The sequence below is a fragment of the Chiloscyllium plagiosum genome, unplaced genomic scaffold, assembly GCF_037043375.1.
Source record: "Chiloscyllium plagiosum isolate Xiang-an unplaced genomic scaffold, Cpla_swu_hap1 HiC_scaffold_31, whole genome shotgun sequence".
NCBI classification, from domain to species: domain Eukaryota; kingdom Metazoa; phylum Chordata; class Chondrichthyes; order Orectolobiformes; family Hemiscylliidae; genus Chiloscyllium; species Chiloscyllium plagiosum.
This window is the reverse complement of record NW_028270169.1, coordinates 28,386,256-28,409,091: the sequence shown is the minus strand read 5'-3', so window position 1 is coordinate 28,409,091 and position 22,836 is coordinate 28,386,256. Positions and strand designations below refer to the sequence as shown.

The 22,836-nt window shown below is 40.4% G+C and overlaps 1 protein-coding gene across 2 annotated transcripts in view; it reads left to right on the top strand.

Annotated features, from left to right (window-relative positions):
• Positions 1-22,836, top strand: part of LOC122564039 (membrane-associated phosphatidylinositol transfer protein 3) — a 440,972-nt gene that overhangs the window by 398,359 nt on the left and 19,777 nt on the right. For both annotated transcript variants that reach the window (XM_087977378.1, XM_043718505.2), the window contains 3 exons: positions 721-869; positions 5,951-6,067; positions 11,530-11,646. In XM_087977378.1, the coding sequence (XP_087833504.1) occupies positions 721-869; positions 5,951-6,067; positions 11,530-11,646 (383 nt within the window). The remainder of the gene's footprint in view (positions 1-720; positions 870-5,950; positions 6,068-11,529; positions 11,647-22,836) is intronic.

The window sequence follows — 22,836 nt, the reverse complement described above, 5'->3', positions numbered from 1 at the left end:
TTGTTGGGACCAATGACCATGCCTTTTATTTGGAGGAAGTGAGACAAGTTAAAGGGGAAATTGTTGAAAGGGAGAACAAGCCCAGCCAGGCAGGCTAGTGTCAGGATGGATGAGGACTGTTCAGCCTCTGTTCAGAGAAGAAGCAGAGAGCCCTGAGATCCCCCTAATTGGGTGAAGGCGTGGAGAGATTGCATATCCACAAGGAAGAGGAGGCCTTTAATGCCAGGAAACTGGAAATTGTTGACTTTAGGTAAGGCATCCAAAGAATCACAAAGGTAGGTTGATATGATCTACAATGTTTCCACCTTTTTTCAGTTCTGAAGAAGAGTCACTGGACTCTTTCCCCACAGTCAGGCCTGCTGAATCTCTCCAGCACTTTCCATTTTTATTTCTAATTGAAATACCTTGCTTTAGTGGATGGCTATTGTTTATACAGGTTCCTCCTCATAACAAGGTGAAGGCAAAAGGTCTGATCGTGTCACAAAGATATACAAATGTTTGATTTGTTTGTCTCGAAATCATTTGATAGTGTAGCCATGTATGACATGACGCCCAGAACAGCCAGTTATGTAATAGGATTTGCATCTTACATTCTGTAAATGGCTTGTTTCAACATGTCTGCTTAAGAATAATCAAAACACTTAATTATTGTTTCAATGGAGTTGAATTGAGCTAATATGATGTATTTTACAGAAGAAAATATTTATTTGTCATCCACAGTCACTACAAAATGGTGGGGGACAAAGAGGATAGACTATGCACTGTATTGTCCTGATACATTAACAGCTTTCCCAACTGTGGCTCTACCACACTTGTTCCACGCAAGCTACTGGGAATCAACTGATGTGTTGGCATTTGTTCTACGGCAGGTAACTCTCACAGATTATTTCTTGTTAAGAATAGTCAGGGCTCTTTGAAATTGGCTAGTAAATAATATTTTAGAGTGAAGTTTGCAAAGGTCAGAAGTAGTCTTGTTGTGTTACATCTGCTGCTCTGGACATTGATGTGCCTTATTACCTAAACTTGTCTCACAAAATTTACTCTTATATTTATTTCAAGTAGTAGCATTGTATGTACAGAATGTTGTAATACTTGTAGTGTCCTGTCACTCACATTGACGTGGAGCTGGTATGAGCTTGAGAAGCCAATGCTCAAACGTCAGATTGAAGCTGACACAGTATAGGAACTTAGTTCACCTCCTGAGTAATGCATTAATCTGTTTTTCTCTAACTAACCTGCTCAGTGATACATCTCTGGAGCAGGCGGGACTTGAACACGGGTATGTTGGTCCAGGTGGAGGGACATTACCATTGCACCCCAAAAGTCCTCCAAGTAATGCATTACTTTGTACAACATAAATAGAACACAGCTGTTATGGGAATAAAAAAGGATTATCAGTTGTTGATGTAAATTAGAGTCCCCATTAGTGGATGTCCTTCCACAAAGTGAAATGTATTGAGATAAAGTATTGTAAGATAACCTGTCATTTGTCATTATGACACACACTTATAAGACAAAATATAAACCTGAGGATTGATCTGACAGAGATCTTCCAGATTGTTAAAGGTCTTGGCCGAGTAGGTACAGAGATAGTACCTAATTGTGAGAGCATAAAACTGCGAGCCATCAATACAAGGTAATGACTGATGAATCCAATTGGGAGTCTGGGCAAAAGTTCTTTAAATAGGGAATGATTAGAATGAAAAAGTCACTACCACAAGAGGAATTTGAATGGATTGAGGTTGATACATATAAGGTGAACACAAGGAAGAATGGGATGGAGAGAACGGCTGAAGAAGAAGAGGAAGAGGAAGAGGTTCATGAAGCACTAACACAGGCTGGCACCTGTTAGGCCGAAAGGCCTTTTTGTGCTGTACTGTATGTAACAAGTATATTCTGACACACAGATCTATCCTTATGGTCAATAAAGGCAAAGCAAAAGATGCAGGAAATGGCTCAACAGTTCAGGCCATATCTGAGGAGAGAGAAACAGTTAATATTTCAGATCAATGACTTGTCGTTGTGGCCCCTTTGTCTGCCAGTTTTAATTTCCATTGATTTTCTTGCAGCGAGCTGGGGCCGATCTCAACCAATCAGCTTGGTGGATGAAGGGAAACAGTCACCCTGGCTATATGCAAATAAAAATGAATGAAGCATGTCTGTCGACATCCTTCCTGCTGAAGTTCTACTTCATGACTATTATAGCCATGGAGTGTAACAACAAATGATTGTTAATGAGTTGGCTATAATCATTTAACAAAAGATCTGTAACCTGATGACAGGTATTAAACTGGGACTGCATTGTACGCCTAAAATTAACTTTGAATTAGCACTTTCTCTGCAGCTTTCTGTCAGTCGAGATTTATAAATGTGGCTGTGTCATTTCCAAGAGGCTTTTTGTAATAGTTCAGGAAAATTATGAATACTGTTCTGGCAGAATACATCAAAGAGCTTGAATTAAGAGGAATATTTTGTTATTTATATTGTATCAGCTTGTTATAAACGTGCTAATCTTGTCATTTTAAACACTGATAATGTGAATAGATGTTCTAGAATACTAATTACTGGGAATAATTTTTCATACATGGTGTTGATAACAAAAGCATTCTTGTGACATTCATCAACCTGGTACATTTTAAAAGAAAGATGCTGGTCTTGGGTGAAAAATGAATATGGCATAACATTCCTCTGCAATTTCACACGGTTTTTTTTTTGTTTATTCACTTGGTTTGTCCACTTGTCAACTTGGAGTGACCTACAAAGGAAAATGAATGGGAGTTCAACCCTATGGTGCAATCTTATTGGTCTGCAGGAATTATATGATTGTCAAACCTCTTCAGATATTGGCTTTGAGTTTTTTTTATTGGTTGTTGCCAATATCTTCTCATCTGTCTCTGTTAACAGTGATCCTGTCAACCAGCAGCTACTTCTGATTACATACAGCAACAACCCATTCCTGAGTTAGGACAGCATGGTGGCTCAATGGTTAGCACTGCTGTCTCACAGTGCCAGGGACCTGGGTTCAACTCCAGCCTCGGGCAACTGTCTATGTGGAGTTTGCACATTCTCCCCCTGTTTGTGTGGGTTTCCTCCAACAGTGCAAAGTTATGCAGGCTAGGTGGATTGGCCATGGCAAATTGCTCATAGTGTCCAGGGATGTCCAGGCTAGTTGGGTTAGGCATGAGAAATGCAAGGTTACAGGGGTAGGGTAGGGTGGTGGGTGTGTGTGGAATGCTGTTAGGAGGGTTGGTGTGGACTCGATAGGCCGAATGGCCTGCTTCCAAATTGTAGGAATTCTGATTCAATGAGTCAGTTCCACACCCAAGTCTGCCCAGTCACAGCCTAATCATCACCTTCAGAGTTCAACTCTGAGTTAATCTTCATCCAAGCATGGCTACTTCCCTAGATCGGTTATACTTCCACTCAATCCGGGAGCTAACCTTAGACTGCAGAAACCACTTCTAACCAACCCCATCGTACCACTGACCTCTTAGTCCTGGCCTGTATCTTTTCTGCATTCAACTTATGGGCAGCACAGTGGCTCAGTGTTCAGCACTGCTGCCTCACAGCGCCAGTTCAATTCTCACCTCGGGCAACTTTCTGTGTGAAGTTTGCACATTCTCCCTGCGTCTGTGTGGGTTTCCTCTGAGTGCTTGGTTTCCTCTCTCTATCCAAAGATGTGCAGGTCAAGTGAATTGGCCATGCTAAATTGTCCCAATAATTGTGTTAGGTGCATTAGTCAGAGGGAACTATAGGGTAGGGGAATGGGTCTGGGTGGGTTACTCTCCGGATTTTCAGTGTGGACTTGTTGGGCCGAAGGGCCTGTTTCCATACTATAGGGAACCTAGTCTAATCTAAAACTTTCTATGGTGCCGTTATGTTTAAGGTGGAGAAAATTAGCTTAAGTTCTGTTTCCAATTACTCTCTGGTAAGCTGGTAAATCTTAAAGAATGAATGTAACAAGGTGCAAACCAGGAGAAAGTTGGTACAACAGAGAGTGTGCCAGTTTAGGTGCTTGAAAATGGTTGGTCAGAGGCAACCAGGGAACAGGCGTAATGGAAACCGCAGGAAGTGCTGGAGAAACTCAGCAGGTCTGGCAGCATTTGTAGTCGGAGAAATAGAGTTGATGTTGTGAGTCCGGTGGTGACTTGGTGAAGGGATACCATCCTTTATGGAGTTATTTCAAACAGGAAACAGCAGCAGAGGAATGGGATGTTTGTAGGGGGCAGAAGTAATCAAACGGAGGATAGCGTTCATGGTCTGAAGTTGTTGAACTTAATGTTGAGTCCTAAAGGCCATAAAGTGCCTAACGGAAAATGAGGTGGTGTTTCTGTAGCTTGCATTGGGTTTTGCTGGAGCGCTACAGCAAGCCCAGGGCAGAAACATTAACATAAAAGCAAGATGGTGTCATGAAATAACAAGTTACTGAAAAGGTGGGGTCATACATGTGAACAGAACAGAGTTTGTCTCACAAAATAGACATCCAGTCTGTGCTTGGCCTTGGTATTGTAAGGGAATTCCTGAAGAAGGGCTTATGCCCAAAACGTCGATTCTCCTGTTCCTTGGATGCTGCCTGACCTGCTGCGCTTTTCCAGCAACACATTTTCAGCTCTGATCTCCAGTATCTGCAGTCCTCACTTTCTCCTCCTATTGTAAGGGAAACCATATTGTGAGTGATGAATACAGTAGAAAGATTGCATGCCCATAGTGAAGAGCAAATGACTGAGGCCAGAAAATGAAATTTGTGAAACTGATGTGAAGCATCAGGAGAATCATGAATGTAGGTGTGAGGAGGCCGGTTTAAGGGAGAATAAATAGAATCAAAATAGAAAGATGTAAGTTCAGTTAGGAAGGAACAGACTGAAACGCTGGGTCAGCCAGGGCAGTCCTGTTTGTCGAGTTTGGAAAGGATGGAGCAGCGGGCTGTATGAGAGAATGGGGAATTATGAGGTGGAAGGCTGTGGAGGTATGATTCCCAGAGGAGATGAAAACATTGGCAGCCCTGGAAGAGCAGCTTGATGTTCAATTATGGAGTCATGGTGCTCGTGGAGACGGGAAGACATTTGTGAAAGTTGGCACTCAGCCTCTGTAAGGTGCAGTTCTTGACAAGAGCACCACCTTGGTCAGCAGGTTTGATAATGAAAGCAGGGTCAGACCTAAAGTGTGGCAGGTTAGAGTGGGTGACAGCAATACTGACACAGGACACCTTCTACATAAAGGTCATGAAGGTCTGCTGTAATGACATAATGATCAGCCACTCTGTAATCATTGAGTTAGTGTCATTAAAAATGGTACTGGAATAGAGTAATCATTTAATTGATTTATGAAAAATAAACTGTTCATCATACACTTTTAAAGCATTTGTGACTTGTTTTATGATATGAGCTATCAAAGATTTATACTAACATGCTGCATGTTAATGGTGTCTGTGCTAACAAACTGTGCAATTGCATTAATGCTGTGCTTGCCTTAGGAACACTGGACTTAGGTGTAGGCCATGTGGCCCTTTGATCCTACTCTGCTATACAATCAGATCACTGAATTCGTTGTGGTTACAATTCCACTTTTGTGTTTCCTCCCATGTAAGCCTTGTTTGCCAACTATCTATCTAAGTTGGCCTTGAATAAATTCCATTATTCAAATTCCACTGTCTTCATGGAAAGGGATTCTTAGTTGCAAATTTTAACATAATTTAATAAATTTGACTCGGAAAATTGGAACTGGATTAATTAAAGCTGTTTTAAGGCTTTTTTTCAGTAAAAGATACATTGTCTGCTCCGTGCCTATCTGGCTATCATTTATGCTTACTACGAAAGCATACTGAAGTAGTTATTTTTATGGTTTCTCTTAAAAGAACTATAAGTAATGTGTACTATATTAGAGATTGCTCTGAATCAATGTGTTTTTGGCGAGGCTGGTGTATTTATAGCTGAAGCTTTTCCAATTACAGGTAATGAGGTATGAAAGTGTGAATATAAAGGAGCACGACAGCAAGGATTCATCCACGTGCAATGAATCAAGTCCACGGGAGAAATGGCTTCGCAGACGAACACACGTGAAGCTTAGGGTTTGTGCCGATTGTCTATTTCTTTATTTCTCAATCAAACACAAAGAAATAGATGATATGATAACAACCTTTTGGTAGGCAATGTACTTGTGATTTGCCCTAATCAATTCCAGCCTTGGGCGACTGTCTGTGTGGAGTTTGCACATTCTCCTCTTGTCTGTGTGGGTTTCCTTCGGATGCTCCGGTTTCCTCCAACAGTTCAAAGGTGTGCAGTTTAAGTGGATTGGCAGCGGAAAATACAGGGTTACAGGGATGGTGTTGGGGAGTGGGGGGGTGGGTGGGTCCGGGTGAGATGTCAGCGTGGACTTAATGAGCTGAATGTCCAGCTTCCACTCTGTAGGGAATCTATGGTTCTAATTTGTTTATTACAGATTTTTGTCTTGCAGCCCCTTGTTGACTGCAATGCTGCCATTTTGTGGCCATAAGCAGAATTGACACAATTACTTCAATGTATTTTAATTTCAAGTCTTTGCTCTGTACACATAAACAAATTGCGCTTTGAGTCGTAACATCTTCTCTAGAAATGGACACAAAAGCCCATTTAGGAAACATTTATTTCTGCCATCGTCTCAAGGGCAAGCAGAAGCAAAACCTTAAATGAGCTTGGAGCAGATTGCTTGCAACTCAAGACTAGAGCAACCTTAACCTATTTGCAACCTCACTACTAATTGCACCAAATGGATGTTCTGTATCTAAGTAACATATATATACATAATATTTATAATCTGTGCACTTGTGTCAATTTATTTTGAAACAAGATACCTGTCAGTTATACAAAAGGTGTTTGGAATAAGCAGTTCATTCCAACATCAATGATATGGTTTGTATATCACAGTTCTTCTTGGATACACACTTAGTCGAATGAAGTTGCTATGCTTTGGCCTTCCTCCCAGATTTATGTTTAACAAAGTCTCTCCAATTATGCTCTATTTAATCTGCTTTGGTAATGATAGAAAAGCTACTTAGGTTTTTACATTTATTTTTACTTTCCTATTGCAAATTCCAGGCCTCATCTCATAATATTATAGCGCACATCATACCACAATTCATCTGGACCAATAAATCAACCAGAGGATGGTGTAAAACCATTGGGGACAAGTTCAATTAGCCTTTCTAACATAATCTTATATTATAAAAGTACTTTACAGACCAGTCATTTTACAAAATAAATTGCTCTATTTGGCACCAATGACTTGTAATGATTTATCACCAGGCCATTTCTAATTTTAAATAGATTAGATCTACTTTTTTAAGACTGCAGAAGAAATACTACAGTTAGCAAAAATGAGCACAGAATGCTGTCTAACCCAATATTTACAAACATTAGCATCATCAAGTGTGTACCTGTTGCTTGCATAAATTGCAATTAGAGCCTTACACCCTTCCTAATAACCCATTTGACAGGAGAAATCCGCTCCTGTCCTAGAGTATCCCCAGTATGGTTTCCCATTAACTCCATCAGATACATGTAGAATAAGTGCATACTGAATCTCCACTATAATATTGCAACTCATTCATTACTGTTCCAGAAGGGATACCTCAAAGCTTCTTGTTGCACCCATCCCTTTGGTTTGCTTTTTTTCAAAAACAGCATCCCTTCCCTTGTGGAAACTCTTTTTCCAGACAAAATGAATTTGTGCATTAAAAGGAGCCAATTTACCCAGACATTCTTGAGTTAACAAAGACAGAGTTTATTACTTACTAAAGGCAAGGAGAATTAGTAATGTACTACACACGCGCATGTATACACACACACACACACACACACAGAGGAGAAAAATTGGTAATGTAGTATATACACACATACAGACACAGACACACACAGGAAAATAATTAGTAATGTAGTATAAATGCACACACACGCGCACACACAGGAGGAGAATTCGTAATGTAGTACACACACACAGGAGAAGAATTTGTAATGTTGTACATACGCACACAGATTTAAAATAAGAGCTCAGTCCAACAAGTCAAAAGTGAAAAAAAAGGTTATATGTATCAGTATCTTAAGTATTTGTGAAAAGCACATAAGACAATGCTATGAGAATAATTGGGTTGGATCAGCAGTGCTAATGTTAGCAATTGAACAGATGACTTTTAAGATTCTTGATTTTTAGGCTGATGGAAATTCGTTTGTCCTGATTCCTCCTTTAACTAGTTTGTGGCATGTGGAATGATGAAAATAATCTTTACTGCGTAACTAGGGGACAGTTCTTTGACTGTGATCTTTGCAGCACACTAACACTTGAACACAAGCTGGTATACATGAGAGCATTCAGTCCGACTGGTCCAATCCAGTGCAGTTGGACTGCCTTTTAAACCTCCATCCTAGTGCATTCCTCAAAGTGAAAAAGACCAAATGTGTTTGCAGTTTGGACCATAATCATCAGTTGTTGATTCTGGGATTGTCAGCCCCTCTTTATCTTTATAGTTGCAAGAGATCACAGCTCAGCCCATTTGAAGTTTCTTTGACACCCTTAGGTGTTATATTCCATCAGTCCCACACAGAGAAAATTTTATAGCTCCTTGTTATTTTATCTCTATAGCAGTCTTCTTTAAAATTAAGTCAAAAATCACACAGCACCAGGTTTTAGTCTGACAGGTTAATTTGGAAGCACTAGCTTTCGGAGCGCTGCTCCTTCATCAGGTAGCTGTCCTCCAAAAACTCCGAAAGTTAGTGCTTCAAAATAAACCTGTTGGACTATAATCTGGTGTTGTATGATTTTTAACTTTGTCTACCCCAAGTCCAACACCGGCTCCTCCACTTCTTTTAAATAAAATACGTTCGGGAATTAAAGGATTAAAATGTCCACAGCACTTTGGGGTTGTGACCTGTGGTCAGGGCAATAATCATGCAGTTCAGCTTGATTTCAAAAAGTCTTAATTGAGAAATAGTTTTTAACACAGACTCCAATCTGAAATCAATAACTAGAAAAGTAGGTGGAAGTAGAACTTCAGCAATGTGGACCTTGTGTTTTCTCTTTGTCTGTGTCGCTAACCCTACCCCATTACATGTGGAAGATGATCACAGGACTATTATGAGGATGCTATAGTCTCCATTGGATCACCTTGCTGCAAGATTGTGAGAGCAGCCATACTATTGAAGGATAAAAATTACCATGATGTTTTCTAATTGGATTTTAAGCCTGACAATTGCTCTGAGACTGAATGTCTTATGGTCCTTTACATTTTTAACTCCTCCTTGTAAAACTGTTCCTTTTGCCCTTTTGTGTAAGTGATGGATCATCTCATTCCACCATTTATATTTAATTATAGTACATTTGCCTCAGTGAGGGTAAATTATTCAACCAGCAATACCAAGTGGAATAAAAGTCAACTAAATGAGTAAACACGGAATGCTAAGGTTAAAGCGATAAGAAACAGCTAAGAAATAATGCCAAGAGAAATGTTGACACTCAAAAAGGGAGTGGGAAATGGGTTAGACATGTAAACGTCTTTGACAGTTTACTAATCTTTAAATATTGGTAAAATGTCACTCCCACTAAATGAATCTTGTATGAACCTTACTTTCAGTTGGTCTGAATACTAGAAACATGTCACAGTTGTACTTTCCTAAACTGTACCTGTCCTGTCTGCTAGCATGCTCCCCTTTATTCCTGCCTACCAATGCATTAGTGTCCTGAGATAGTCATGTATTGAACAAGCTTTGCAGAGCTTTTAACACCATTGCTCAAATAACTAGTAAGGCAAGCAAATGGAAACCATTTTTCATCTGTAGACTATGTCATAAGCTGTATCTAACCAATCCAATCTCCCAGATGAGCAGAGGAAACCTCTAAGATAATAAAGCATTGATATTTTTTACTGACCCTCAAAGTAATTGAGTAAATCCATGGGACATGAGACCCACAAATTCAATTCTGCTTAATCACATTCCTGGATGACACATCTTTATGCAAAGCGAATCATTGAGTCAGCATTTGGTCAGTTTTGTAAATCAGTTTTTCATGATAGATACTAAAAATAGATGAGCAGCAGGAAATGTTCTTCCTCGTATTGATAGTTATTTAGTTTTTTTATTATCTTGTCATCAAGATTCTGGTCTCTACTGTTCTCTCTTGGGTTTAATTCTGATTGACAGGTACCTGAGAACAAAGATTCTCAGTGTGAATCACATTATCAGACGCTGATCTGTGCTTAACTGATGGAGTTGGGAGGATAATTGGACTTCTATTCATCCTATATGTAAATGAGAGAAAATATTGTGACAATTGATGCGTTTTGCACCTCTTGTCAACCTGAGATCACTGAGATATATTTTGAACATGAGATTGACAGATTAGGAAAGGAGTGATGATCTTTTCCAACCCCTCAGTGTGATATTTACACAAGCTGATCTGGAGGTTTCGAAGGCAAATGGATACACATCTCTTATTGACTGAGTTAGCAAATTCAGACACAATACAAGTGGTAGAGGTGCTGCTATTGACCTCAAATTCTCTGGGCTTGGAAAGATAAAAATAAAAAATAAACAATGCCAATACTCCTCTTGAGTATTAACTAGGAATCCCCAGTGGATGTGAAAACATTGCTCAGTATCAGAGTTGGGACATTGCGTAGAGGTTGAACAGAACATTGGTGAGACCTCTTCTGGAGTATTGTGTCCAGTTCTGGTCACCCTGTAATAGGAAGGATATAAAGCTGGAGAGAGTCCAGAAGAGATTACTAGGATGCTGCCAGGAATGCAGGATATGAGTTATAAGGAGAGGCTGGATAAGTTGGGACTTTTTTCAATGGAGCGTTGAGAGGTGATCATATAGAGTTTTATAAAATAATGAGGGGTATAGATAAGGAGAATGGCAAGTGTCTTTTCTCTAGGGAGGGGAATTTCAAGTCTACGTGGCATATTTTTAAGGTGTGAGGAGAAAGATTTAAAGAAGAGATGAGGGGCACAGAGTGGTTCATGTGGTGAAATGAACTTCCAGAGAAATTGGTGGATGCAGCTACACATAAAATGTTTAAAAGACATTTAGATAAATCCATGAATAGGTCATGTTTGGAGGGATATGGGCCAGGTGCAGAAAGGTGGGACACATGTAGTTTGGGATTATGGTTGTCATGGACTGGTTGGACCAGAGGATCTCTTTCTGTGCTGTATTACTTATGCCTCTATGTGGTTACCCAGTTAAAATAGACCTGAATTAAACTATGATGAATGCCGTTGGTTCATTGGTCTGAACATACTCAGATAGACCCACTTCTAAATAACAACATCCTGGACATTTTACTAATCGGTTAAGGGCTCTGCAACTGGAATCTTCTTGGAATATAAGACAGTATCTTTAGGGTGGGAGAGCAAGTTGGTTGAACGAAGTTACATGGGAAGGGGAAAACTAAATCAAAAAGGGACTTGTGATTGATTAGCAAATATTGAGAAAATATTGTCTGAAGTTCTTTGAATGAATAATGATTAGTAATACTATAAAATTCTTTTTTCTCAGAATGTGACGGCCAACCACCGAGCCAACGATGTTATCACAGCAGAAGGTAGCCCTCAGATATTGATGGGAAGATTCATGTATGGTCCTCTAGACATGGTCACCCTGACTGGAGAAAAGGTATAAAGATGTAGGTTACACTAAGTAGAAAATGTTCTCATACAATTGCTGCCGAGACATCAATCCTGCCTTCTTGACAAATAAAAACAATCTCTTCAGAAATAAAAAAAAAGTGCTTGTGAAAAATAAATGAAAACTGTAAAAGTACGAAGTACACTAAATTATTCCAGTGTGGTATGTTGTGTTATAGTCATACTTGTAAATAAATTCTGATTTAAGTTTTAGCCAGAACAGAAGCAGAGGATGGTTTCGTGAACGAGGTGAGGTCAGACATACCGTGCAGGGCAAAAAGGAGGAAAAAGAGAATGAGGCAAATTCAGGGCCAGAGCAGTGGGAAACTAAAGCCAGTTACACTAGGTGGCACAGAGAAAGGGAGTAATCTAGCAGAGGCAGCTGATTGATTGGTCTTGGTCTTATTGAGAAAGAAGACCATGAATCCATGTTGTTAAAATATGAACGGAGGGGACAATGAAAACTGGTTTCAGAAGATTGAAGAAGGGATAAGAAACCTAGTTTTATCTTTTCATTGATCCTGGGACAGTATGTAGTTTTAGCAGATGAGAGTAGGAGCCCATGGTGTTGAATCTGTTGTTTGATACTAAACCAATAGTCCATCATATACCTTTCCGTCTATCTCCTTTAGATTTAAAGTTGCAGAGATGAGGACTGTATCAGGAATAATGTTCTTACTGGAGTGAGGGCATCAATGATAGAGGTGAAGATGCAGTTGAGCAAATGGGTAGCTGCAGAATGTTATAAACGGGTTCAAGTTTATTATGGAGATTTTGAAAGTGCAGTTGTAAGTGATTTCGGAGATTTGTTTTTAGCGATGAGCAAAGCAGGAGTTATAATTGGGGGAATGGAAGGAGGCGAGGAAGGATGCTTGTGGAAAGAAGACTGTATGCATAGTTCATACAATAGGAGGAATGTTATAAGGGTCTGAGTAACGTGGGCTATGGTGAAATGTTTAGCAGAATCTCATGGTCAGGAGCAACCAATGCCATCTTTTCTGCTTTTCACAGATGTGAAAAGGCAAACTAAGACAGTGCAAGGCAGGGATTCCATGTGCATCTAAATAGGTTTGGAATGACTGTGCATTACAGCAGAGAGTGAAGAGTCTAGAGATGTAGCCTGTCTATGAACTGGGTGTGTATCCCGAGTGCACAATGTCCTTGCTGCAGATCCTGCAATTGGATCAGAGATGTGCCACGAGATTCTTGCTAGGCAAAGACAGAGAGGCCAATCTATGGAGATTTACACTTGTTAAATGCTTTGTTAATGCCACATTAATGTTGAGATGCTTACATTACTTAGTTCACTGAACAACTTAAATGTCTGGAAAACTTTAACAAGGAAACCAGAGAAAGAACTTGGTAAATTCAGCTCACCACTTGCTCCAAAATGATCTCTGTGTTGGAAATCAGACACCAACATCTCAAGGCACACTACACGGGCACTGGCTACATGCACTCCACATCCATGAACATTGGTATCCAACATGTGTCAGCATCTAAGAATCTTCATGGCACATCTCTGATCCACTAGCAGGATGTGCAGCAAGGACATTGTGCGCTCGAGATACACACCCAGTTCATAGACAGGCTGCATCTCTAGGCTCTTCACTTTCTGCTATAATGCACAGTCATTCCAAGCCTATGTAGATGCAGAAGGTGAAAGTGGGTGTCACAGTTATTACTGTTGGTGCGAGGGAGGGGAGGTGTCATAATGATTGAGAAAACAGCATTGAGGGCTTCCAGTGTTAGTGATATTGGCAAGAGTGAATGAGGGAGGATGTTTCAGGCAGAAGTGAAAGTGGTAGAGCATGAGCCTTCATGGGAGGTGGAAAAAGTAGCTGCGATAGAGTGAGTGTGAGGTAGTGGAGAGTAGATGGTGGCATTAACACTAATGCAGTGGGGGAGGACATTGAATTTCTTCCTCTTGTGGTAGGTATTCCTCCACACAGCCTACACTGCTTTAAACTTGTGGCAATCTTAGACCGGGCTGGCATATCTTGTGTTAAGACCTCTACTGATGATCCTAGGGAAAAGGAGATCATGTGTGTGCATCACCATGTTCAGTAGCATCTCCAAGATTTGCCTGCAAAGCAGAACACCGATTTCCCCCTGTTTACCATGTCCAGAGCAAATGGCTGCAACTTGTGCAGGGCAGCTAAGAACTGGCAGGGCGTAGCCAGGGCTTTCAAAGTTAGAATGGATGCAAATGAATTCAGGGTTGTCCAGTGAGTGATGAGCTGTTCCAGTGTACGGTAAGATGGGGCAGAATTTGGTTGTGAGAGATGCCAAGGGGCATAGTAATTAATGAGGGAAGTTTGTTATGATTAGGCAAGAAAAGGCACTTAGCTTCTCAGCAAAACATCCTCCATAAAACTTGATGCAATTCAGAATTAGCCGAACATTGTAACCCAATCGGATTAGGAAAGCTCTATGAGGTACCAAAGTGCTTGTGACTATGTGTTGAGGTGTTTACACGGAGGAGGATTGGAAGGCAGTGAATTCAGACAGAACAGAGCACAATGTGTTGGAATAGAGGTTGCAAAAAGCAGGTTTCATATTAAAATTGGACAATTATTTCAAAAAGAAAACAGCTTTGATGAAAGATATCTGGTGTTATCCTGACAATGACCAAAACAACTTTTCTGAGAAATCTCCTCATGAGAACTTACAAATTCTAATGCAGCATTATTGATTAAAAACTCTGTATGTGTGAATGTACTCATTATAGTGACAACTGGAATCAAATTACAAATCATTAATCTCTGTTAGGGAGTGTTTCTTTGAGGTGACACCTAGGGAATAAGGGAGCATCCTGCGGACAGTAGGCATAACGTTCTCCAGTATATCAATTGACCATTTGAAACAGTCAGCTGTGCTGGCCCATTTGGCCAAAAAGGTCTCTTTTTATCTGATCTTATGTAATCCTGTCTGCACAATCTTCTTTTTGGTTTTCTGTGTGTTTATGTAGTTTTCCCAGTGGATGCAGTCAGAAATCATGGAAGATAACAGCTCATCTGACAACCGAGACATTAATGGAGCCTTCACCATGCTCCACCATGTTTTAGATCTTTCAGATTCAGTAACTGACTATAAGATAAGACCATAGATACAGGAGCAGAATTAGGCCATTCAGCCAATTGAATCTGTTCCACCATTCAATCATGGCCGATATGTTTCTCACCCTCATTCTCTTGCCTTCTCTCCATAACCCTTGATCCCCTTACTAATCAAGGATCTAACTATCTCTATCTTAAATACACTCAATGACTTGGCTTTCACAGCTCTCTGTGGCAATGAGTTACACAGATTAACCAATCTTTGGCTGAAGAAATTCCTCCTCAGCTCATTTCTGAAGGGTCGTTTCCTTCAGTCTGAGGCTGCACTGTTCCCCAATTCCCATTTCCTGGTTACCAGTTGAGGCATATTTAACAATCAAAAATTAATCCCATTTACTTTACTGCCGTCACCACCCACTTCATCTGGTTTCATGTCGCCTTTCCCAGTACTTTCTTCAGCTGTTTTACAAATTGGTTTTTGAGAATCAGTCCACTGATCACTGCAGAGCACATGTGCTAAAAGCCCAATCATGTCGTTCAGGGACTGTTTCATATCCATGATCTTTCATCAGAAGTGGGAAAAGTTACAAATTTAATACATTTAATGCAAGAAAGGTAATGGGAGAGGTGGAGTAAGAGGAGATAGAAAAGAAACACAAAAGGGAAGTCTGTGATTAGATAGAAGACAAGAGAGATTAAATGATGAAAAAGTTGATGGTGGATGATCAGAGGGTCTGGTAGTGCAACACTTAAAAGAAAAACTGTATTGAGGGGAGGTGTGATAGGGAGAATAATGATCAACTTCTGTTTGAAACCAGAATAGAGATAAAAATAAGAGATGGCAGTGTTGTGGTGATGTGACTGGTCTGGTGATCCAGAGGCTCAGACTAATGCTTTGGAACACAGGTTCAATTTCCAGCACAGCAGCTGATGCTGCCAAATTTGAATTCTGTCAATAATCTGGAATGAAAGCTGATCTCCATGATCTGTGATTGTTGTAAAAACCCATCTGATGCACTGATCACAGAAGGAAATCTGCCACCCTTCTCTGGTCTGGCTCCAGATCCACAGCAATGTGACTGTTGTTTAACTACCTTCTGAAATAGACTATCAAGCACTCTGCTGACAGGAAATTAGGCAGAGGCAACAAATACTGGCCTCACCTACACCCCATTTTAAAAACTAGTAAAACCCAGAGAAAAAGGAAACTACGTAATGAGACCACTTGTGAAACCAGCAGACTGTAAAATGTCGAATCAAAAGACAAGGTGCCATCTCATGCTCTTATATTGGATATCTTGGAACCCACTCTGAGGACAGGGATGTCAGTATGAGCAAGTTGAAAAAATGCCCAGAGATAATTGCCCTATTCCACTTTGTACTACTTCTAGGAAATCTTTTATAGATATTTGAAATTGCAGCCAGGACTTTGGTTGACCATCTCATCCGAAAAGCAGCATCTGTGACAGTGCAGCCTCCCTCAGTGTTATTATCTAGTAAGGTCTGGGAGGGGACATTGAGCACAAGTAGAACTAGAAAACAGATGATGATAATTGGGTGAGAACTTTAGTGCATGTGTATCTACTTTCCAATTTACATAGTAGACCAGGGTGTTGCTGGCTGGCCAGCATTTATTGTCCATCCCCAGTTACCTTTGAGAAGGTGGTGATGAGCTGTCTTTCCGAATTGCTGTAATCCATTTGCTGTAGGTAGACCCTCAATGCAGTTAGAGCATTCCAAAAGAAGGTGTAATCAGTGGGATGGAGTCATATGCGTGCGAATTGAAATGTAACTCTGACCAGAAAAGCATTTATGTTTTAACCTCTGGTGTCCATCACTCGGTACTGCAGTATCAGCCTTGATCTCTATGATCAGGATCTGGATGCAACTTAAACCCATAACCTTTTAACTGAAAGAGAGGAACCTAGCGACAGATTCAAGGCTGACAAAGGAGCATTTGAATGGCATATGTCCTTTCAGTACCAAGGGCACTGCTAGTGTGCAGCCCAGATAGATTTGATGTTAGAACTCCTACTCATCAGATAAATCAAACAACCACTAACTTACTATTATCATTTTAGCAAGAGTGTAGTAAATAAAGTGCAAGAGTTCATGCACTCCTACAGGCACCAAAGGGCTGTAACATTTGCAGATCTGAGAGACCAAACATTATTGGGGATATATTGAATTTTTTATATAACAAGGTACCTGTTGATTGATGATAATATACAGTTTAAGACAAATCAATGATTCTTCATTTTTTCAATGTTATTAAAATTAGCAAACTCCAAACAAAAACAAACTTGTAAGGAGATCTCAGCTATCTGTAAGAATGGTAGGGGATTTTAACTTTCCAAACATCGACTGGGACTGCCATAGTATTAAAGGTTTAGATGGAGAGGAATTTCTTAAGTGCATACAAGACAATTTTCCAATTCAGTATGTGGATGTACCTACTTGAGAAGGTGCAAAACTTGACCTACTCTTGGGAAATAAGGCAGGGCAGGTGACTGAGGTGTCAGTGGGGGAGCACTTTGGTGCCAGCGACCATAATTCTATTTGTTTTAAAATAGTGATGGAAAAGGATAGACCAGATCTAAAAGTTGAAGTTCTAAACTGGAGAAAGGCCAATTTTGATGGTATTAGGCAAGAAATTTCAAAAGTTGATTGGAGGCAGACGTTCGCAGGTAAAGGGACGGCTGGCAAATGGGAAGCCTTCAGAAATGAGATAACAAGAATCCAGAGAAAGTATATTCTTGTCAGGGTGAAAGGGAAGTCTGGTAGTTATAGGGAATGCTGGATGACTAAAGAAATTGAGGGTTTGGTTAAGAAAAAGAAGGGAGCACAAGTCACGTATAGACAGGATAGATCGAGTGAATCCTTAGAAGAGTATAAAGAAAGTAGGAATATACTTACGAGGGAAATCAGGAGGGCAAAACGGGGACATGAGATAGCTGTGGCAAATAGAATTAAGGAGGATCCAAAGGGTTTTTACAAATATTTTAAGGACAAAAGGGTAACTAGGGAGAGAATAGGGCCCCTCAAAGATCAACAAGGTGGCCTTTGTGTGGAGCCACACAAAATGGGGGAGATACTAAATGAATATTTTGCATCAGTATTTACTGTGGAACAGGGTATGGAAGATATAGACTGTAGGGAAATAGATGGTGACATCTTGCAAAATGTCCAGATTACAGAGGAGGAAGTGCTGGATGTCTTGAAATGATTAAAAGTGGATAAATCCCCAGGACCTGATCAGGTATACCCGAGAACTCTGTGGGAAGCTAGAGAAGTGATTGCTGGGCCTCTTGCTGAGATATTTGTATCATCAATAGTCACAGGTGATGTGCTAGAAGACTGGAGGTTGGCAAACGTGGTGCCACTGTTTAAGAAGGGCGGTAAAGACAAGCCAGGGAATTATAGACCAGTGAGCTTGACCTCGGTGATGGGCAAGTTGTTGGAGGGAATCCTGAGGGACAGGATGTACATGTATTTGGAAAGGCAAGGACTGATTCGGGATAGTCAACATGGCTTTGTGCGTGGGAAATCATGTCTCACAAACTTGATTGAGTTTTTTGAAGAAGTAACAAAGAAGATTGATGAGGGCAGAGCAGTAGATGTGATCTATATGGACTTCAATAAGGCGTTTGACAAGGTTCCCCATGGGAGACTGATTAGCAAGATTAGATCTCATGGAATACAGGGAGAACTAGCCATTTGGATACAGAACTGGCTCAATGGTAGAAGACAGAGGGTGGTGGTGGAGGGTTGTTTTTCAGACTGGAGGCCTGTGACCAGTGGAGTGCCACAAGGATCGGTGCTGGCCCCTCTACTTTTTGTCATTTACATAAATGATTTGGATGCGAACATAAGAGGTACAGTTAGTAAGTTTGCAGATGACACCAAAATTGGAGGTGTAGTGGACAGCGAAGAGGACAGGATCTGGACCAGGTGGGCCAATGGACTGAGAAGTGGCAGATGGAGTTTAATTCAGATAAATGCGAGGTGCTGCATTTTGGGAAAGCAAATCTTAGCAGGACTTATGCACTTAATGGTAAGGTCCTAGGGAGTGCCACTGAACAAAGAGACCTTGGAGTGCAGGTTCATAGCTCCTTGAAAGTGGAGTCACAGGTAGATAGGATAGTGAAGGCGGCGTTTGGTATGCTTTCCTTTATTGGTCAGAGTATTGAGTACAGGAGTTGGGAGGTCATGTTGCGGCTGTACAGGACATTGGTTAGGCCAGTGTTGGAATATGGCGTGCAATTCTGGTCTCCTTCCTTTCGGAAAGATGTTGTGAAACTTGAAAGGGTTCAGAAAAGATTTACAAGGATGTTGCCAGGGTTGGAGGATCTGAGCTACAGGGGAGGCTGAACAGGCTGGGGCTGTTTACCCTGGAGTGTCGGAGGTTGAGGGGTGACCGTGTAGAGGTTTACAAAGTTATGAGGGGCATGGATAGGATAAATAGACAAATACTTTTCCCCTGGGTGAACTAGAGGGCATAGGTTTAGGGTGAGAGGGGAAAGATATAAAAGAGACCTACAGGGCAACGTTTTCACGCAGAGGGTGGTATATGTATGGAATGAGCTGCCAGAGGAAGTGGTGGAGGCTGGTACAATTGCAACATTTAAGAGGCATTTGGATAGGTATATGAATAGGAAGGGATTGGAGAGATATGGGCCAGGTGCTGGCAGGTGTGACTAGATTGTGTTGGGATATCTGGATGGCATGGACTGAAGGGTCTGTTTCCATGCTGTACATCTCTATGACTCTATTACCTGATAAATGCACAGTATATTTATTACAGGTGAGTGAAATGAAAATCTAATGTAAAATGCAGTAGTAGCAATCAAGTCGTCAAATTCCTGAAATAATTGTTTTCTAAATCTGTTATTTGCTGACCAATCTTACTACAGAGTTAGAACATAAAATAGGCATGCTTTAAAAAAATGAATCTGAATGTTAATAGTCACCGACAGTAACAAAGGCCTGTAGCAATGTTTCTTCACATTTCTGTTCTCTCAGTAATCTGGGTTTTGTACTCCACCTCCTCCCAAGCAGTTGCTGTGTTGAACCTTGACTGTCTATTGGTGCATGTTCAAACTCAGTCTTTTCTGCTCATCTTATACATAACACAGTTCAAACTTTTGTACTGAGGGAAATGGAAGTAACGCTTTTATTTTAATGGTGGTAAGTTGTGCAATATCCCTATAATACATGAAACACGCAACATGTCTGTACTAAAAGTGAGTACCCTCTGGTGTATTCAACTTCAATTCAGAATATACTACAATTATATCCAGTCCAAAGCATCCGCAACACTGCCGAAATAGTAACTGCCAGTAACTTGCACAGTTTTTGTGAGAGAAAATGAAAAGCTACTGTTTCCAATTTAGAAACAAATGTAATAATCTGTAAGTTGACTGCGTGTAACCTAATGCTCTTTTAAAAAATCATTTTTCCTTGCTCTTTTTGTTTTAAAGGCTGAAATAATATCTTGTTATTATTCTGGAAATCTAGTTCTGCTCTACCAGAAGATTATTATCAAACCATGGATCCGTATTGAACCTGCTCCATTTTAGTCTCCACAGAAACTAGTGAAATAGCTGATATTTCTCAGCATTTTCATTGAGCAGATAGTTGTGCAGGCGAGCTGAAAGTCGCACCCTCCATGGGTAACTGAGTAACTGTGCGGAGAAACAGATCACAGCAGCATCCATTTGCAGGCCCCGACTTTATAAAAGCAAAGACAATTTCAGTATTAATTAGAATAGTGAGTCTTGAATTTCTGGCGTTTTCAGTTGATCCTGTATCCTGCTAGATTTCAATTGTATAGATCGGGCCCCTCAGATTCTCCAAACCGTTCTGAAATACTGCATTGATGAATGAGCTATGACAGAATACATGTGGGCAGTCACATTATAAACACAGTCAAAATAGCTAATGGTTGCATTCATCATAATGGGTATCCATAGGAGGGGGGGAATTAATTCTTTAAGTGACAATTACTGTTGAGGAATGTGTTACATAAGGCAGGTTATCATCACAGATACTGCATATAATGTCTAACTATGAAGTAAAAATTAGACAGTCATTCAAAGTAAAAGGAAATTAAAAAATACAATACCAGGAGCCTCAACTACAGGTATTTACAATCAATATCAATGACTTGGGTGAAGGGGCCAAATGTATGGTTGTTAAACTGTTGATAATGCAGGATAAATCAGGAAACAAGTTATGAAAAGCTCATAGGGAGTCTGCAAAGGGATATCAATAGGTTAAGTAAGTGAGCAAAAATTACCAAGTGAAGTATGATGCAGGAACATGTGAACTTCTCCACTTTGGCTGGAAAAATAGAAAAGCAGGGCATTATTTAAATGGAGAGAGATTGCGGGATGCTGAGTTACAGAGGAGTCTGGGCATTGGGTATATGAATCACAAAACATAACTGGGCAAATATAGTAAGTGCTTAGGAAGGCAAATAAAATGTCATTTATTGCAAGAGGAATAGAATATACAAGTAGGAAAGTTTGGCTGCAGTTATCAGGGTGTTGCTTAGACCATATTTAGAATACTTAATACAATTTTGTTCCCATTACTTCATAAAGGATGATGTGGAGGTGCCAGTGTTGGACTGGGGTAGACAAAGTTAAAAATCACACAACACCAGGTTATAGGCCAGCAGGTTTATTTGACAGTGCTAGCTTTCAGAGTGCTGCTCCTTCATGTAGCAGACGAAAGAGCAGCACTCCCACCTGATGAAGGAGCAGTGCTCCGAAAGCTTATACTTCCAAATAAACCTGTTGGACTATACCCTGATGTTGAGTGATTTTTAACTTTATAAAGGATATCATTGGGAGAAATTGAGGACTGCAGATGCTGGAGATCAGATGCTGGAAAAGCACAGCAGGTCAGGCAGCATTCGAGGAGCAGGAAAATCGATGTTTCAGGCATTAGCTCCTGCTCCCCGGATGCTGCTTGACCTGCTGTGTTTTTCCAGCACCACGCTCTCGATAAAGGATATACTTGTATTGGAAGTAGTTCAGAGGAAGTTCACTTGACTGGTTTCTGGAATGAAAGGGTTATTTTATCAGGAAAGTTTGGGCAAGTTGAGTCACTGTCCACTGGATTTTAGAAGTCTGAGAGGTAATCTTATTGAAACATATAAGATTGTGAGGACAGTTGATAGGGTGGAAAGTGAAAGGATTTTGGGAAGAAAGTAGAACTAGGAGGACCAGGTTAAAACTAATGAGTCTTCCATTTAGACGGAGAGGAGGAGAGGTTTTTCCCTGACAGGGTGGGCTAATGTGTCCACTTGTCATTTCCAGAGAGTAGATTGGGTCACTTAATATTTTTAAGGATCTTCATTGAAAAGAGAGTCACAAGGTCAGGTGGATAGGCAATGTTGAAGCAACAATTAGATCAGTCATAATCTTATAAAATGACAGAGCAGACTTGAGGGGCTGAATGGCCAACTGTTGAATCTAGTTCAGATGTTCTTAAAACTTAACATTAAACTTTTTTTTAATATATATTGTTCTGCAGTGACAGTGGAGTGACTTAATTCTCTGAAGAGTGTGCAGTAGAGGATACTGAATGGGAAACAGTGTTATTTATAGCACCCACTGGAAGGCTGCATCATTAACCATGAAGTAAACCTTGACTAGTTTGCAACTCGAGTGAACTCAGGAACATATTGCTGTCTGTAATTCAGAACTGCCACCTTGAATGAAGAATTGCTGTAGCGTGAATGAAGCAAGATCAAAAATATAATCAAAAAGAGTGTGTTTATGAAGTCGTTACACATAACCAATGTTATATTCTTCTCAGGGCTGTTGATGCTGCAGCCAGTGAGTTTTAGATATTCTAATTATTTCTTTTTTAAATTGGAGAACCCTGACAATGACTTTTAGACTTGGCAAAAAGCTGTATAGATGTTGATGCAGTGTTTCACAGGGGAGCTGTGTTATTTTAGATAGTGGATTTATTATTTCAGACTTCCTCTGTTCAATACTGTGGCCATCAAAAGATGCTCAATGTCTCCTGTCAGCCATGATATGAAGCTGCTCCCATCCTTGGGGAGACATGTCAGTGATACAAACAGCAAAGATTGATCATTTTTA